Below are 14,444 nucleotides of genomic sequence, written 5' to 3'. Positions count from 1 at the left end.
GCAACCTCGTCGTCTTCTCTGCCTGTCTGACGAAGTCCGCGGGCGGGCGCACGCGCAGGCTTCTATAGGTGGTGGTGCGCGCCAAGTCGCAACACGGAGAATGCGCCCCGGTGTTTGCGCAGCAGCAAGCGGATCTTCTCGTCGTCTGAATCCGGGTCCAGCGGTTTGTTGTATTCGTCGTCCTCCACCTCGGGCTCCGATACTGTTGGCTCCAGCCCAGTTTGCTGAGTGGAGCTAGGCTCTGATGCACTCTTCTTCCGCCATTTCGTCCTGCGGTTCTGAAACCACACCTGCAGAACAGGGAATATGAAAAATAAAAATGAAGGGTTAGTGAATTAACGGTTACAGGGACTTGATACTGGTGACATCCAAATTGATTTTACTGATCATGTTAAGGCTTTCAGTATTTCAGCCAGTAATGATTCCTAACTAGTTAAATTAAAGAATGAAGAGGTAAATCATTCCCCGCCTTGCACCCGGGCTCCCTTCACCCTTGAACTGAAAATGGAAACCTCAGAGTACACGGGGTCGCTTACGGTTTGAATTCCGTCCGGGTTTGATTCCAGCCTTTTGCTGATGTTACCGGGGTGGCCTCCGATTTCGAAGCGCACTTGTATTGAATTAAACGGGAAGTGGATAGATGGACGAACTTGTGCGGGTAATAAAGTGGCCGTGTTATAGCTACGAAAATCTATACAACCAACATTCGTTAGCATTTTTATTCAAAGAGTTCTAGATGGCTTTTTAACAAATTTTCAGACGCCTTGTGCACAGTACCGTCGGAAAAGGCTCGGAGCTCCAACCACGACCCTGAATTGGATTACATGGGGCATGTTGACATCTCCACTGCGTTTTCAGTATTTTCAAAGACAAATGTTTTTTTTTATTTCACTTATTATTGCTTTTTACAGGTAGAGTAGGGCCCCAGATGGCACGCCAACATAATCGTCAATGTTGATTTTTGCTCTAAATCCTTTTTTTTTCACCAGTTAGGTTCCCAGTAAGCCACAACGTGTCTCTTAGAAACCATTTTGGGATACTCTTAATTGAACACAGACACATTATGACAATTCAGATCGACCAATCAGAGCATCTCTTTAAGTTTAGAGGAAAGAAATTCATACCTGGGAAGGGCATGTCAACCCCAGGTTCAATCCATAAATGAAGGATGATGCAGTGTTGTGAGGTATAAAGGAAAACTGCGGTACAAAATGAAGTAAACAAGTAAATTAAAAGCACTGTGAAATTTGACAATAAATAATATATATATATATATATATGTACAGTATATATACATTATATATATATATATATACAGTATATATATATGTACAGTATATATACATTATATATATATATATACAGTATATATACATTATATATATATATATGTGTATGTATATAGTATAAGTAGCTGGTATATATATGTGTGTGTGTATGTGTGTATTTGCTGCTTATTTCTCTATGTATTTAATTATTTATTCTTTCATTTATTTCATTGACGCCACAAGCAACAAGAAATATACCTTGAAATGAAAACTGTCACTTTCACTCGTCAAATTGGCGAGGGTGGGTTCAGATAAGTTCTGTTTTATGTCAATCCCGTTGGTTTATTCGTGTGGTCAAAGTTGTGACTGTGCGGGTCGGATACGAGTGCAAGAAAAGGATTACAGTGCAAAGCAGCTATTTTAACTGAATAAACTGAGAATTCATCATTAGGCAGTCATTGTCTAACCTATAATGTATAGGTATATAATATGGTACTTGATAGGCGAAAGTTTACATTTACTCTACTAACGATTTACCAATCAAACAACAGTACTCCTTACAGCCTCTGAACTTTCACCAGTTTCAAGGCGTATTTCATTGTTGCATGTGATGTCACTAAATTAAATAAATGCACACATAATTAAAAAAATACATAAAGAAATAAGAAACAAAAAATATATATTTCATGACAAGTTTTTTTTATTCTTGCATTTCATTTATTTATTTATTGTAAGTAATCATATTTATGTTTTTATTTCATTTTGTCAAAAGTATTCCTTCATAGTGAGGCAACAACAATGCTTGCATGCTCCATAGTGCTTTCTTTTGCTAACTTATGTCTTTTGAGGGTTATGTTTAATGCATTTTGCATTTTAATGTAACATGTATTCGTCTTTTCTGTAAAATTTCAGTTATTTACGTTTATAATTAAAAATTGCTCAGCAGTATTATTCATCAAAAAGTATTAATTTTAAAAATGCTCTGCATTAATTAAATATAATTGTATACATTTAAAAATTTTCACATTTTCTGTTCTACTAGTATTTTTTGAAGATTGGCATAAATCTGTTTAATGGTTTAGTTACTGGTTCAATAGTTTGTCATGTTTTAACCACATTAGACTTCAGAGCAGTCTAACTGGTTAATCCGAATGTTTCGTTACTTTTTTAAATTGTGTATTTTAAATATTTTAGAGAATTCTGACTTTTTAATAATTCTGTAATGTTTTTTTTTGCACAAGGGTAAGCCATGAATATTTTTGTGATCAGGGTCTTATTTGTATAAGCCAAAGCTGTGTTACTGTACTGTATAATAAATATGTACCAGAAGAAGCCCCACTTTAGCCATGGACTATAGCTAGAAATTTTGAGAAATTAAGATAAAAACGAGAACAGTACAGAAGAAAAACGATTCAGTAGCCTTGGATCTTATCAGACTTTCCACAGATATTAAACTCATTATGCATTTTGTTTCTAGGATGAATACCCACCCACCAAAACCCTGCATTGGGATTAGTGGGTTTAATGAAAATAAACAAATGAAAATAACTAATGTGTGTACAACTTGAAACTGCTAAAATAGTTATTGGTGTAGTAATACCTATTTTGTTTTTTGTGTTTAATGTAGTAACTTCAATGAGGAAAAAAATCTTTCTTCCATATCAAAATATCATTCAAACATCATGACAGGGTGCAATCTATAAAGAAGGAAAAGACATAGCTGTATAAATAAGAATGAAAAGTTTCACGTAGAAAAGATATGAAAATTAGTTTTAAAACCAAGTGGGTCATTAGTGTAAATATTCAAACAGTGTGAATATCACACACAAAGAGTTCTGGAGCCCAAGTAACAGTGAGCTATATGATATACTTTCAATGATAGCAGCCACTGTTGCCCAGGTGTGTAGAGCATTAAAAGTGGTCATACAGTACTGATTTGAGGGGCTAATTTCAGAGCTATACGTGTAAGTATTAAGATAATGGTTCAGAAACAGATAAGGAACAAAAGTAGTAAATTACTCTGACTAGATGTACAACATAATGACTTTTGGTATGTGCTAAGAATATTGTAGTAAGATGCCAACTGTATAAACTCTTAACTGTTTTAACTTCCTACAGACAAAGTGAATGTTCATTTTATTATTGATTTTCAACTGTAATATAATTAAGAAGTGATTTATTGCTATAAAAGTGATTCATAAATAGTGATTAACAGTTTTGCCCTTTGTTAGCTAAAGAAGCTAATTAAATTCTTTGAAGTTTTCTTCCTATTGTGTCAACAGAACCACCCACCTTAACCTGTGACTCAGTCATTCCTAATGAATATGCCAGTCTGGCCCGTTCTGGTCCAGCAAGGTATTTGGTCTGTTCAAAAGTCTTCTCCAAGGCAAAGATCTGGTGTCCACTAAACGTGGGCCTGGTGTGCTTCTTGCGTCCTGACAATTCGGACACATGCACTGTGTCTGGGGAAAAAGCAGAAAACAAATGACAATGTGCACAAGCCACATGTGAACAATTACAAAATAAATGCAAATGTTTATGGTTAATTACAATCTATACTGACAAACATTGTGCCCAACATGAACATTCAAAATCTGAAGAGATGTTTCACAAACCTTCAGGATTACCACATCTGTGCAAAGCTTTTACCAAGTCACTTTTTACTTACAGTACATTAAGCCCAGTGGTATTTTGTGCTGGAATGTTTTAATGTACTTGTGCACAAATGCTTATAATAGTTTATCTTCAGATTGATTTCTTAATTTCTGTAGATTATATTCTAACTTTGAGATGTATAGATTTATAGATGAATACCTTCCCAGTGGAATTTTGTGAGGTATGGATTTTGTTTTTGGTTATGAATGGTCATTGACCCCAAAATATGGAGTTATGATGAGAAATTAACAGAAGCGAGAGGAGAGAGGCTTTGGGATATGTTATGTTTAATTTGAAATTAAGCATTTGTGAAGCCCACAGCACTTTGATACTATTCTTTTTTATACTAACTGAAAATTTCATACTGTTCAGCAGCATAAAGTGGAGTACATAGTATCTTCTGCAGGGCAGAGAGGATCACAAAATCCACAAAGGAAAAATAATATCAAGTGTTTAAGATGAAGGACAGGTCTTGGAAATCTAGATCTGTGGAAATGGTAATCTTATACCATATGTAAAATGTTCATCTCTAGTTTGGAAGGATGGTTAGGCAATGGCAATTAACAAAGCATTTAAAATATATAAAGTATAATTTGCAAAATATTCAAGGACTTGTGCTGTCATCTGAAATTGTAGCTATTGTTATTGGAAATACATTCTGCATCCAGAGCATAGCAAAATGGCCAATACCATATGAAGAGTAATGAGGGCGATGCTTTTACGCCGGGTACTTTTTTGGCACTTACGCTTTTTATTTTAGTCCTAGCATACTTAATTAGGTAGCTTTGCAGTATGATGCTTTCACCTAGAAGATGTTACCTTCCATTCTTCACTCCCTCTACCCACACTATGTGCAAATACTTTTACAGTGAGGAACATGTATTAGCATTACACATTGCTCATATTGTTAATTATGACATAAGCTGCTTTTTGTATAATTTTATTGCTACCTCAATAAGTTGCTTGACATTATTTTTCTCAATATTATATTTTTGCACAAATGTTCAATGTAAGGGGCGGCATGGTGGCGCAGTGGTAGCGCTGCTGCCTCACAGTAAGGAGACCTGGGTTTGCTTCTCGGGCCCTCCCTGTGTGGAGTTTGCATGTTCTCCCCGTGTCTGCGTGGGTTTCCTCCAGGTGCTCCGGTTTCCTCCCACAGTTCAAAGACATGCAGGTTAGGTGCATTGGCGATCCTAAATTGTCCCTAGTGTGTGCTTGGTGTGTGTGTGTGTGTGTGCGTGTGTGTGTGTGTGTGCGCACCCTGCCCGGTGTTTGTTTCCTGCCTTGCACCCTGTGTTGGCTGGGATTGGCTCCAGCAGACCCCCATGACCCTGTAGTTAGGATATAGCGGGTTGGATAATGGATGGATGGTTGTTCAATGTAAAGGTGAGTGGCACCAGTAGAGGTTACTGTGAACAACAGCAACTATAGTACTGGTCTCTCCTAAAGTAAGAATCCACTATGGTCCGTGTTGTTTAATTCGGTTCACACTTTTGTTTTTAAGATGCTCTAATTGTAGAAGTTTGGATTTGGCAGATAGTGTATATTTTAAGTCCTGCGGTGGGTTGGCACCCTGCCCAGGATTGGTTCCTGCCTTGTGCCCTGTGTTGGCTGGGACTGGCTCCAGCAGACCCCCATGACCCTGTGTTCGGATTCAGCGGGTTGGAAAATGGATGGATGGATGTATATTTTAAATACTTTCTTAAAATGAATAAATCTAATGATAATACATTTACCTGTAAAATTGTTTATGTTTTAGGATATTAGGCATGCAACCCATTACATTTCAAAGGTCAGGAGAAACAATCTATTCAATTTTAATCTCACAGAAGCTTTTTTCTTCTTTAAAAAAACGTGGTGATAATTTTTTTTCTCTTCCTATTTCAAATGTTAGTTGGTTATATTTAAGAATAAACTGGGTTGGATTTGTCTTTGCATTTTATTTAATTTAGTCAATGGTGCAAATCAGTTTTAATGCAATGTAGTTCGCAATGGAGCTAGTTGTTGATAAATAATGCAATGGAATGCATATGTGCATTAATTAATGTAGATAGATTAGATTTAGATTCTATTTCGTTCCTTCAAAGAGCCATAGACAGTCTGAACTTGCATCTCTGTTGAGTTCTTGTTTGGGGTGCTTTCTGTATATTAAGATTTTGTGGGAGTTTTTTGGGCTTCAGTTTTCTCTACCAATTTAAACAGTGCACGCTTTGTGTCTGACTGGGCCCTCAACTGTAACTGACTCCTGTGTACACCGAAGGCAAACATTAAGCTTAAATAAACACTATATACACAAAAAACAATGAGTGCACCTGAAACACAATAATATAATACAAACTGTATTATGCACCTTAAAATAAGTTATTTATACATTATATGTCCAAGAATACAAAAACTACAAGCTAAGTACATATTTAATATTTTGGAAGCCAATAATATAATTAAAAACTGTATCCCCCCCTCTCCACCAATCCAAAATGAAAACATACTGTGAAATTCAGAGAAAAAGATAGGGAATGAAGTAAGGTAATTGTATACTGTAGACCTCAAAATGGAAAAATCAAGCTAAATAAATATTGCATTATCAAATAAATACACAATACAGAAGAATTATAAACTATATGCTCTAAAGGAATAAAGCAAGGTAATTGTTGTATATAATGTATATGTCTAAAACGTTGAGGGCAAGCTACTCCAAAATTCTGTTTTTCTGTAATTCATGGTTTAAGGTCAAGTTATTTACATGGTTATTTTGCATACATATTTTTTATATTCTGAAGTGTTGGACCTATACTTGTGTGACACTTACAACTGAATGAATAGGCAAACATGCACATTATGTGCCCCATAAAAACACGAGGCTTTGCATGGCAGACTTATTTGTGTCATCATACTCTTGCCTTGAACGTAGGTACCCTTAGATTTAAAAGGACTTTCCAGTGTTATTGTAATGTTTGATAGTCCTGTGAGTATATTAATATATGAAGCTAATTAAAAAATAATAAGACTAGTACATTGGCTTAGTTTTTTAATAAAACAGAAACACATAGGTATTAATAATGAATTGTGTGTGTTTTCAATTTTTTCTTATTTTGAAGATAAGGAAATAATTTATTCTCGTCTCCGGTTTTAAACCCTTTTTTGTTTTAAAAGACTGCAAGCATCAGTATAAAAGTGTTCTATCTAATATTAACACTTGATTTCATTTTAGTCCAGAAAATTACTTTAATGTAAGAAACAATCAAGAGCTATACAGTATTAAATTATTTTTCACCTATCACTAAAGTTTTGTGTTTCAAGAAAGAGGTTCATTGTGCACTCTATCTAAAATTTAGGGCCATTCAGTGGAGAACCTCTTAAAATATAATTTTGTCTAAAGTAGCTTTAAATAAGTATGCTGTAGTTACCAATATTGCATACAAATTATTGTCATAGAACATAACAGTTCAAATGTTTGCTGAAATTGTTGGGCTGGATGGCTCAATCAATGCCACTTTAGTATTTCAAAGGCATTAAAATGGAAGAAATGTGCATCTGACAAAACTGGATAAGATCACATATTGCAAAAACATTTCTTTGCAATAATTTTTACAATAGTAATATATTAAACTGAAATCAGCACCCTAAATAATTTCTAGTTAAATTATTTTTGCCACTTTCTGTTCACGTTTATGTTAAATTCAATCACAGCTGAGTGGTGCTGCTATAGCAAGGAAAGCTAAAGAAATACTATTTACAGTTATGGAAAATTTTAGCTGATGTCAGCAAGTGCTATCAGAAGCAGGTGGATCACATTTAACCAATGTTTGCACATGAGGAAATTTTCCCATGCTTTATTAAATTATATCACAGACACAGTAAATGAAGACTGTCAACATATATTGATATTTGGTAACTGCTGCGTCTTTTTGCATGCATCTAAATCATATAAATATGTAGTTGATATAAAAAATATATTATTTCTGACATGTGTGATGAATTGACACCCCATTTAGCCACTGCGAGTGAAAATTGGTTAAACATGTTCAGTAATAGATGAAGGCGTGTATTTGACATACTTCATACTAAACGCTATATGTATAAACACGCATGTATGATGAAATGGAATTAATTTTATTCTGGTATCTTATTGCTGTAATCTGTAAAGTGTATATGAGGGTGTGATTTTAGGATTCTGGAATTCTTTAGAACATGGAATGGATTCATAACATGCTGTATAAAAGGAGTCTTTTACAATCAGAGTAGTCCATTATAAAAGAAAATAAGGCACATACAAATGAAAAAAAAACTTGAAAATGGTCGGTCTGCTGTTGTTTGTAGGGGACATCTCTCTGATCTGAGGCTCGCTGCCTTCTATTCTCTTGTTTTCCAGGCCTGTCTGCGGCTCCTCATTTTGTTTTCATTGTCTTCAGAGACCTCATTCCTACATTCTCATTATTTTTCATGCTTTTCTATTTCTTTTTATTTTAATATCATATATTTAAAAGTTAGCCTTGATTGTCCATTTTTTTATTTTCTAAGTAGCATATCTTAGGTATATGCATTTTTGTGAATTCAGACATTTTATTATATTTTATTAAAAAGTGATTTTTTCTTTGTTTAAACCTTTTAATATTGGCTTAATTATTAGTTATTAGCATTTCTGTTTTTATTATTTGTTTTTGGAATACACAGTTCTATACTTTTGTAAATTCACTTTCCTTATAAAAGCCAATGACTGACATCTTAATCAAGTATCTTCTGTTTGCAGTGTTTGCTTCTCTTTAAAAGACAACCCCTCAGGTGAGTCTTTACATCTGGTCAGATGTTCATTTTTCAGTTGCACAGCAATGACAGGGGGAGGCCACAGTGGACAACATCCAATTGACTATGCACCGCTGACATATTTAACAGACAAAGGGACCTGGAATCAACCAAATTGAAAAGTGCATATACTTCACTGTCTGTAGAATTTTCCTTCAGTATTGCCCCCCCACCCAAGGGGTTGAGCTACTACAATTCAAATCTTGCAAGGCTCCCTGCTGTTGTAACTTGACCACTCCATCTCATCCAGAATGCTTATGCCCAGTGGATGTGTTTGGTACCTTGATACACTTTGCTCTCAAAACGGGATTTTCATTACTTTTAGGTTTACCTAAGATCTCTCGCGCTAGTTGGCAGCTCCATGCAAGGCTCAGCTCCTCACCCCAAAGTCTCCTTACTGTTTTGGCCTTTTTACTTAACCAACCTTATCTCTTGTAGGCATCCTCAAAAATGATCAGTTATTCACTTCTCTTGCTCCCAGTCTGATGAACATGTTTCCGTCTGGCCATCATAAGTTTTTGAAGATATTTTTTCCAGACAGTGGCTTCAAACTGCTTAAACCTTCTAGTACTTGAATTGACTGTGGATTTCTCCCAGCTCTTTTTGCCCCTGTCTACTTTACTGTATTCTGGATGGTAGCTTCTTCATGTGCTACCTACTCCACACTACAGACTGTCTTGCCAAGTCCTCAAATTAATTTTATCAGTCCTGGCTTTGTCTTGAATAAATGTTCCTGCGTGTCATTTTGCTTGGCTTTTCTCTGAAGAACAGTAATAAAACTAGAAAATAATAAAAGAAAATCCCCTAATGATAGAATGCAATGGTCATTCACACGTCTATTTAGCCACTTTTCATACCTGTGAGAAATAACCCCCTCAATTTCAATGTAAATTGTTTTTTGTATGAAAAGGCTGAGACGTTTAACTTCTCTTACAGTAGTGTGTGTTACTTATTGTTTATTTTTTAAGCATATTTTTATTGCCCACATGTACTGTAACCATAAGTTGCTTTTTGCATTTTTGTGCACTTCTTTCTATGGGGTAGTGCTACTGTCTCACTGCGCTGAATTCCTGAGTTTGAATGTCAGTCTTTGTGGAGTTTGTTCCTCCTTCCTGTACTTGCTAAGGTTTTTCTCCCACATCCTAAAGATGTGCGTGTTATCTGATTGGCGACCTTAAAGTTGGCTACTTGTGAATGAGGCTGGGTACACATAAATGAGAATGTCAAGTGAAAGACTATTGCCTTGATCAGAGTTAGTTCTTGCCTTGTGTTCTGTTTTACTGGAATAGGCACTGGCCTAAAACCATGGCAAAGGATGGGACAATGGAGTTGTGCATGTCTGCAGATTAGAACGGGTAAACATTATTTAAATTCTAGTAGTACAGAAGCATCTTTATCAGTAATATATGGAGTCAAAACTAAAACTTGATAACTTTATTGGACTACCAGTTAGTGCCCGGTAACCATGAGACTGTGTAAGCCAGGTGTACCACAAAATCTGCTGAAGCAGCCTCCAAAACAGCTGCTATAATGAGTCCCAAAACTAGGTTACTGCAGCCCTGCTCTAAAAGATCAAGAGAGCCCTCAATGATGTGTTCATCCGTGAATTTCAATTGATTTTATTTTAAATTATTAGTATGGTTTTCTGCCTCTTGGAGACAATATTGGATTTACATCTACGCACAAACAAGGCTCATCAACCTACAACTGCGTGAAAATGGCACAAACACAAGGACCCAAATATGGAGAGAGTCCTTTGTTTTTTTTTGGTTTGAAATTGGTTGCCTAGGAGGAAGTTTAGGACCTTTAGCTCAGTATGAGATGCACAAGATACTCTTCATGTGTTACCTCAGATGAGGCAGTAATCTATTTAGAATTTTCTTACCATGCCAATATAAAATCAGTTTTAGAGGTCCCAGGCTATTTGAAATTGATAGTGTCACTTTAAAATATCTTTTGTGTGATTCATTTTCACAGAGAGCTGCTAAGCCCTTTATATAGACTTATAGAGCAACTCTGAAAGAAACACATATGGTAATTAAGTAAAGAAAGAATTATGGCTTAAATTGCTGAGAATTAAAATTGTGCTAACTACCAATTTAAATATAGAAGTTGGCTAAACTTTAAGCAGATGGAGGGCTGGTTCAGTCATGCATTCACCTGAGATTACAATCAGGAACTTCCTGGTGTCCAGGCCTCCTCCTTAAAATGCAAACAGGTTACAAGACTTGTTTGTTAGGCATCTAAATGGGCAGCGGCTACGTTAAGACCCACTCTGCATTAGAAACCTTCCCATTTCCTTGAAATGCTTCCTCCCCCCCCCCCAAGAACCAGCCCACATCCCAAACACAATGTTCAATGTAAATCCATACTTACTGTTGGAGCAGTGCTGCCGATTAGCCCTCCAGTCACAGCCTGTCTCATTCCAGCAACTTCCTGTCCTTGCCTTGGGTGCAAATTCTCCGCCGGGTTTGGCATAGCCCGCAATAGGAGGGGTATAATCCCGGTTATAGTAGACAGCAGAAGGGGTGACCCCAGTGAAACCTCCTACGTGGGAGTAGCCAGAGAGAAGGGTACTGTTTGGGGTACCCACCACTGGCCGGCTGAGAATGTCACTGATCCCATGAGGAGTGCCAGCCTGGAGCTGGGCATTGAGTCCACCAGAAGGATGTAGCTTGTAGAAAGTGTTCTGCACAGAATACTGACACATGGGAGTCTTGATGTCAGGGGGTAGCTGGTTTAAAGAGTTGTTAAACAGGAAAGAGCTGGGAATGTTGTGCTCCATTGGGAACGAAAATACCTCCAGGGCAAAAGCGTCCCCAAGGAGAATTTTCTATCTCCTTTAAGCTGCAAAATTTATACAGCTGGGTGTTGGGTAACTGAGAGTGTGTGGCTTTTAATGGATCCCGTCTACTTGTAGAAGACTTGCTTAAAGATGCCACCAAAAAGAAAGTCCATTTTTTAGGTCCATTATTAAGAATGCCTTCAGCTCCTTCAGATTTTTGTCTCTATGGCTTTGACTTTCGTTGTCTTCTCTTTAACTAAGAAAACCAAATGGAGCTCAAATTCTGTTTTGGCCCTGTTGTAAAGTAAAATGAAGGAACGGAGGACCACTTTTCCGATGGTTTGTTGCTCCCAGGTTCCTGCTGCAGTTAACTCCAAAGTAAACATTAGGTGGAGGACCAGAGCAGAGGTCTGGCCTCATTAAGACAAATGTGTCTCCCAGCACTTTCCTCGCAGCTCATAAATAAGAGAACCTTAAAGACAGATGACAAGTGCAGATAAAGATTGGCTGAATTAGAATGTCCTGCAGGGATTGGTCCAGCTCTTGTGAGCCTCTGTGCGACTGGCTGGTCTGTGACGGGCGAGCCTTTCACTGGCCGCCTGCAGATTAATGGATTTTTGAATGGCAGAGAGGGAATAACTTGCTTTTTCATGACTCGGGCAGTCTTGCAGAGCAACTCACAGAAATGAAGGATTTGGGTAAAATGTTGTGTGAATCAGCAGCCAGATGATCTTTTTCAAAGGCTCCACTCCTGCTAGTTTTCATTTTAACCTAAGACCTGCCTGTCTGTTTGTGTATCAGTCTGCTCACACTGGAGCTGAACATGCATGCTATGTACTGGGAGCCTGCATGTTATCCAGATATGTGGAGAAGATTGACTGCTGAAACATTTGTAACCTGCCTCTGAAAACTGCTTTCATCATGGGACAGTCACTAGTGTTTACTCATTTGTGTGCAGTCCTCCACGTCTTGTTGGTCGAAAGTGTGCTTTTTGTTGTCATTGGCATCCAAAGCTATCACTTTCATGATGTATTAATCCATACATTTAGAACTTAGATTTCACCCTTTCACTGTGTGTTCTGAATGAGTAGATGACTGCTGTATAATACATAATGTCGTGCCATTTAAATCAATAATGAGCCCGGTGTTAATGTGCTTCATTATGCAATGCTGGCCCCAGCTGTTTCAGTCGGCTTTCTAGTACTGTGTGTGAATGTCGGTCTTCAAGAGGGCACAGCGAGCTTAATAATATATAACAGCACCTCCCAGTGGACACCAACCATTTGCAGAGCTTCCTACATGTTTATATTATTGCATTCGAATGAGCATTTCCATGTTCAGGAACTTTCTGTTAGTAATCTTGATGTTAACACTGATTCAGTGATGAACACAAGGTAGATCTTAGTCAGGTCTTCCTGTTAGACAAAGTGTTGTTTTCAATTACTTACCACCATCTAAATTATCAATGATTCAATCTACAATCATATGCTCCTTGAGATATAGGATTTCACAAAGCCACACTAATTTTTTGAACAACCTAAAAAGAGATATATGGTGTCATCTTGACAACATCGTGGGCCAAAAAGAGGCAAGATTTTAATTTCAGATCACAGATGTGACGATTAAGTAAAAGTCAGTAGCTCACTAACCCCTGTCCGACTTGCAGAATATCTAAGAGCTGCTACTTCTAACTTACATTGAAAATTGAAGGCTGTTTCTCATTACCCAGGAATAAAAAAGTGAGTTTATTAATACTGACACCCCTGTTTCAGTGTTGCTGTGTTCTGAACCTGAGCTGGCTTAAGAGTAATTTGGCAATGAATTGATGGCTGGGTATCTCATTCATTATTACTGTAAGGTTTTGTATTGAGGTTGTTTAAATGTTGTATGTCTTACTCAAGAATTAGTTACATCTAAGCAATGAGGATCAAGTCAAATGTATTGTTGTGTTTACTCATACAATGAAATTTGCACTTGTATGTCTTCTCAGAACAGTTGACAAAAATGCAATGAATAAATAATCTACTTACAATGAAGATATGCATCTACAATATATAAAAAACTTGTAAGTGATAAATATTTAAAACACTGTTTGTTATGTTCCAGTATTTGAATTCTTATAATTGACTGTACATGCTGCCTTATGACCTGTAACTAGAAACTGGTAAGTGTGAGTGCCAATGGTTCAGTGCCATTTACAAGAACTGCTGTAGTGAGGAGTCAAGCACAATGACACCTTTTATCGACTAACTAAAAAGATTACAATATGCAAGCTTTTGAGGCAACTCAGGCCCCTTCTTCAGGCAAGATGTAATTACATACTTGGCATTTTACTTCTGTTTGCAGCCTTTTTTATAAGCAAATGCTCTATATGTAGTATATACAAGTATGCATATTTCATTGTAGATTCTGAATTTATGTTACTTTCGTAGTTTTAATGTACATTTTTTGTAAATTGCCATTCTGAGATCTGAAATCAAACTGGATTACCCAAGTGCAATAAGTGGGTGGGTGGGTATAGCTTTAAATTTGTGTGCCATTCTAGACTTATCAATTGTACTAGGGTGTTGTACTGTGTTAGCCATTATGAATGTAGAGAAAAGCCAAGCAAAATGACACCTTTTATTGGCTAACTAAAAAGATTACAATATGCAAGCTTTCGAGGCAACTCAGGCCCCTTCTTTAGGCAAGATGAATTACATCTTGCCTAAAGAAGGGGCCTGAGTTGCCTCGAAAGCTTGCATATTGTAATCTTTTTAGTTAGCCAATAAAAGGTGTCATTTTGCTTGGCTTTTCTCTAGACTTATCAATTGAAATGTATAATATAAAAATAATTGAATGCAACTCTACAGATGCACTGACATAAATGTCACCATTGATACATACGACACTCAACAGCACCTCTGCCCTCCTACATCCCAGGATCTTCTCAA

General features: G+C 36.8%; 1 protein-coding gene across 1 annotated transcript; it reads right to left on the bottom strand.

Annotated features, from left to right (window-relative positions):
* On the bottom strand, positions 1-11,991 carry nkx6.3 (NK6 homeobox 3). Its single transcript, XM_028799031.2, has 3 exons — positions 11,103-11,991; positions 3,561-3,730; positions 1-290 (listed from the first exon to the last, which is right to left on the bottom strand). The coding sequence occupies exons 1-3, from the start codon at positions 11,509-11,511 to the stop codon at positions 63-65; spliced, it is 807 nt and encodes a 268-aa protein (XP_028654864.1). The 5' UTR covers positions 11,512-11,991; the 3' UTR covers positions 1-62.
* Positions 11,992-14,444: the final 2,453 nt, after the last annotated feature.

This window comes from Erpetoichthys calabaricus, chromosome 1, assembly GCF_900747795.2.
Source record: "Erpetoichthys calabaricus chromosome 1, fErpCal1.3, whole genome shotgun sequence".
Lineage (NCBI taxonomy): Eukaryota > Metazoa > Chordata > Cladistia > Polypteriformes > Polypteridae > Erpetoichthys > Erpetoichthys calabaricus.
Note: the sequence above shows the minus strand (reverse complement) of the source record. Positions and strands in the feature narration are given on the sequence as shown.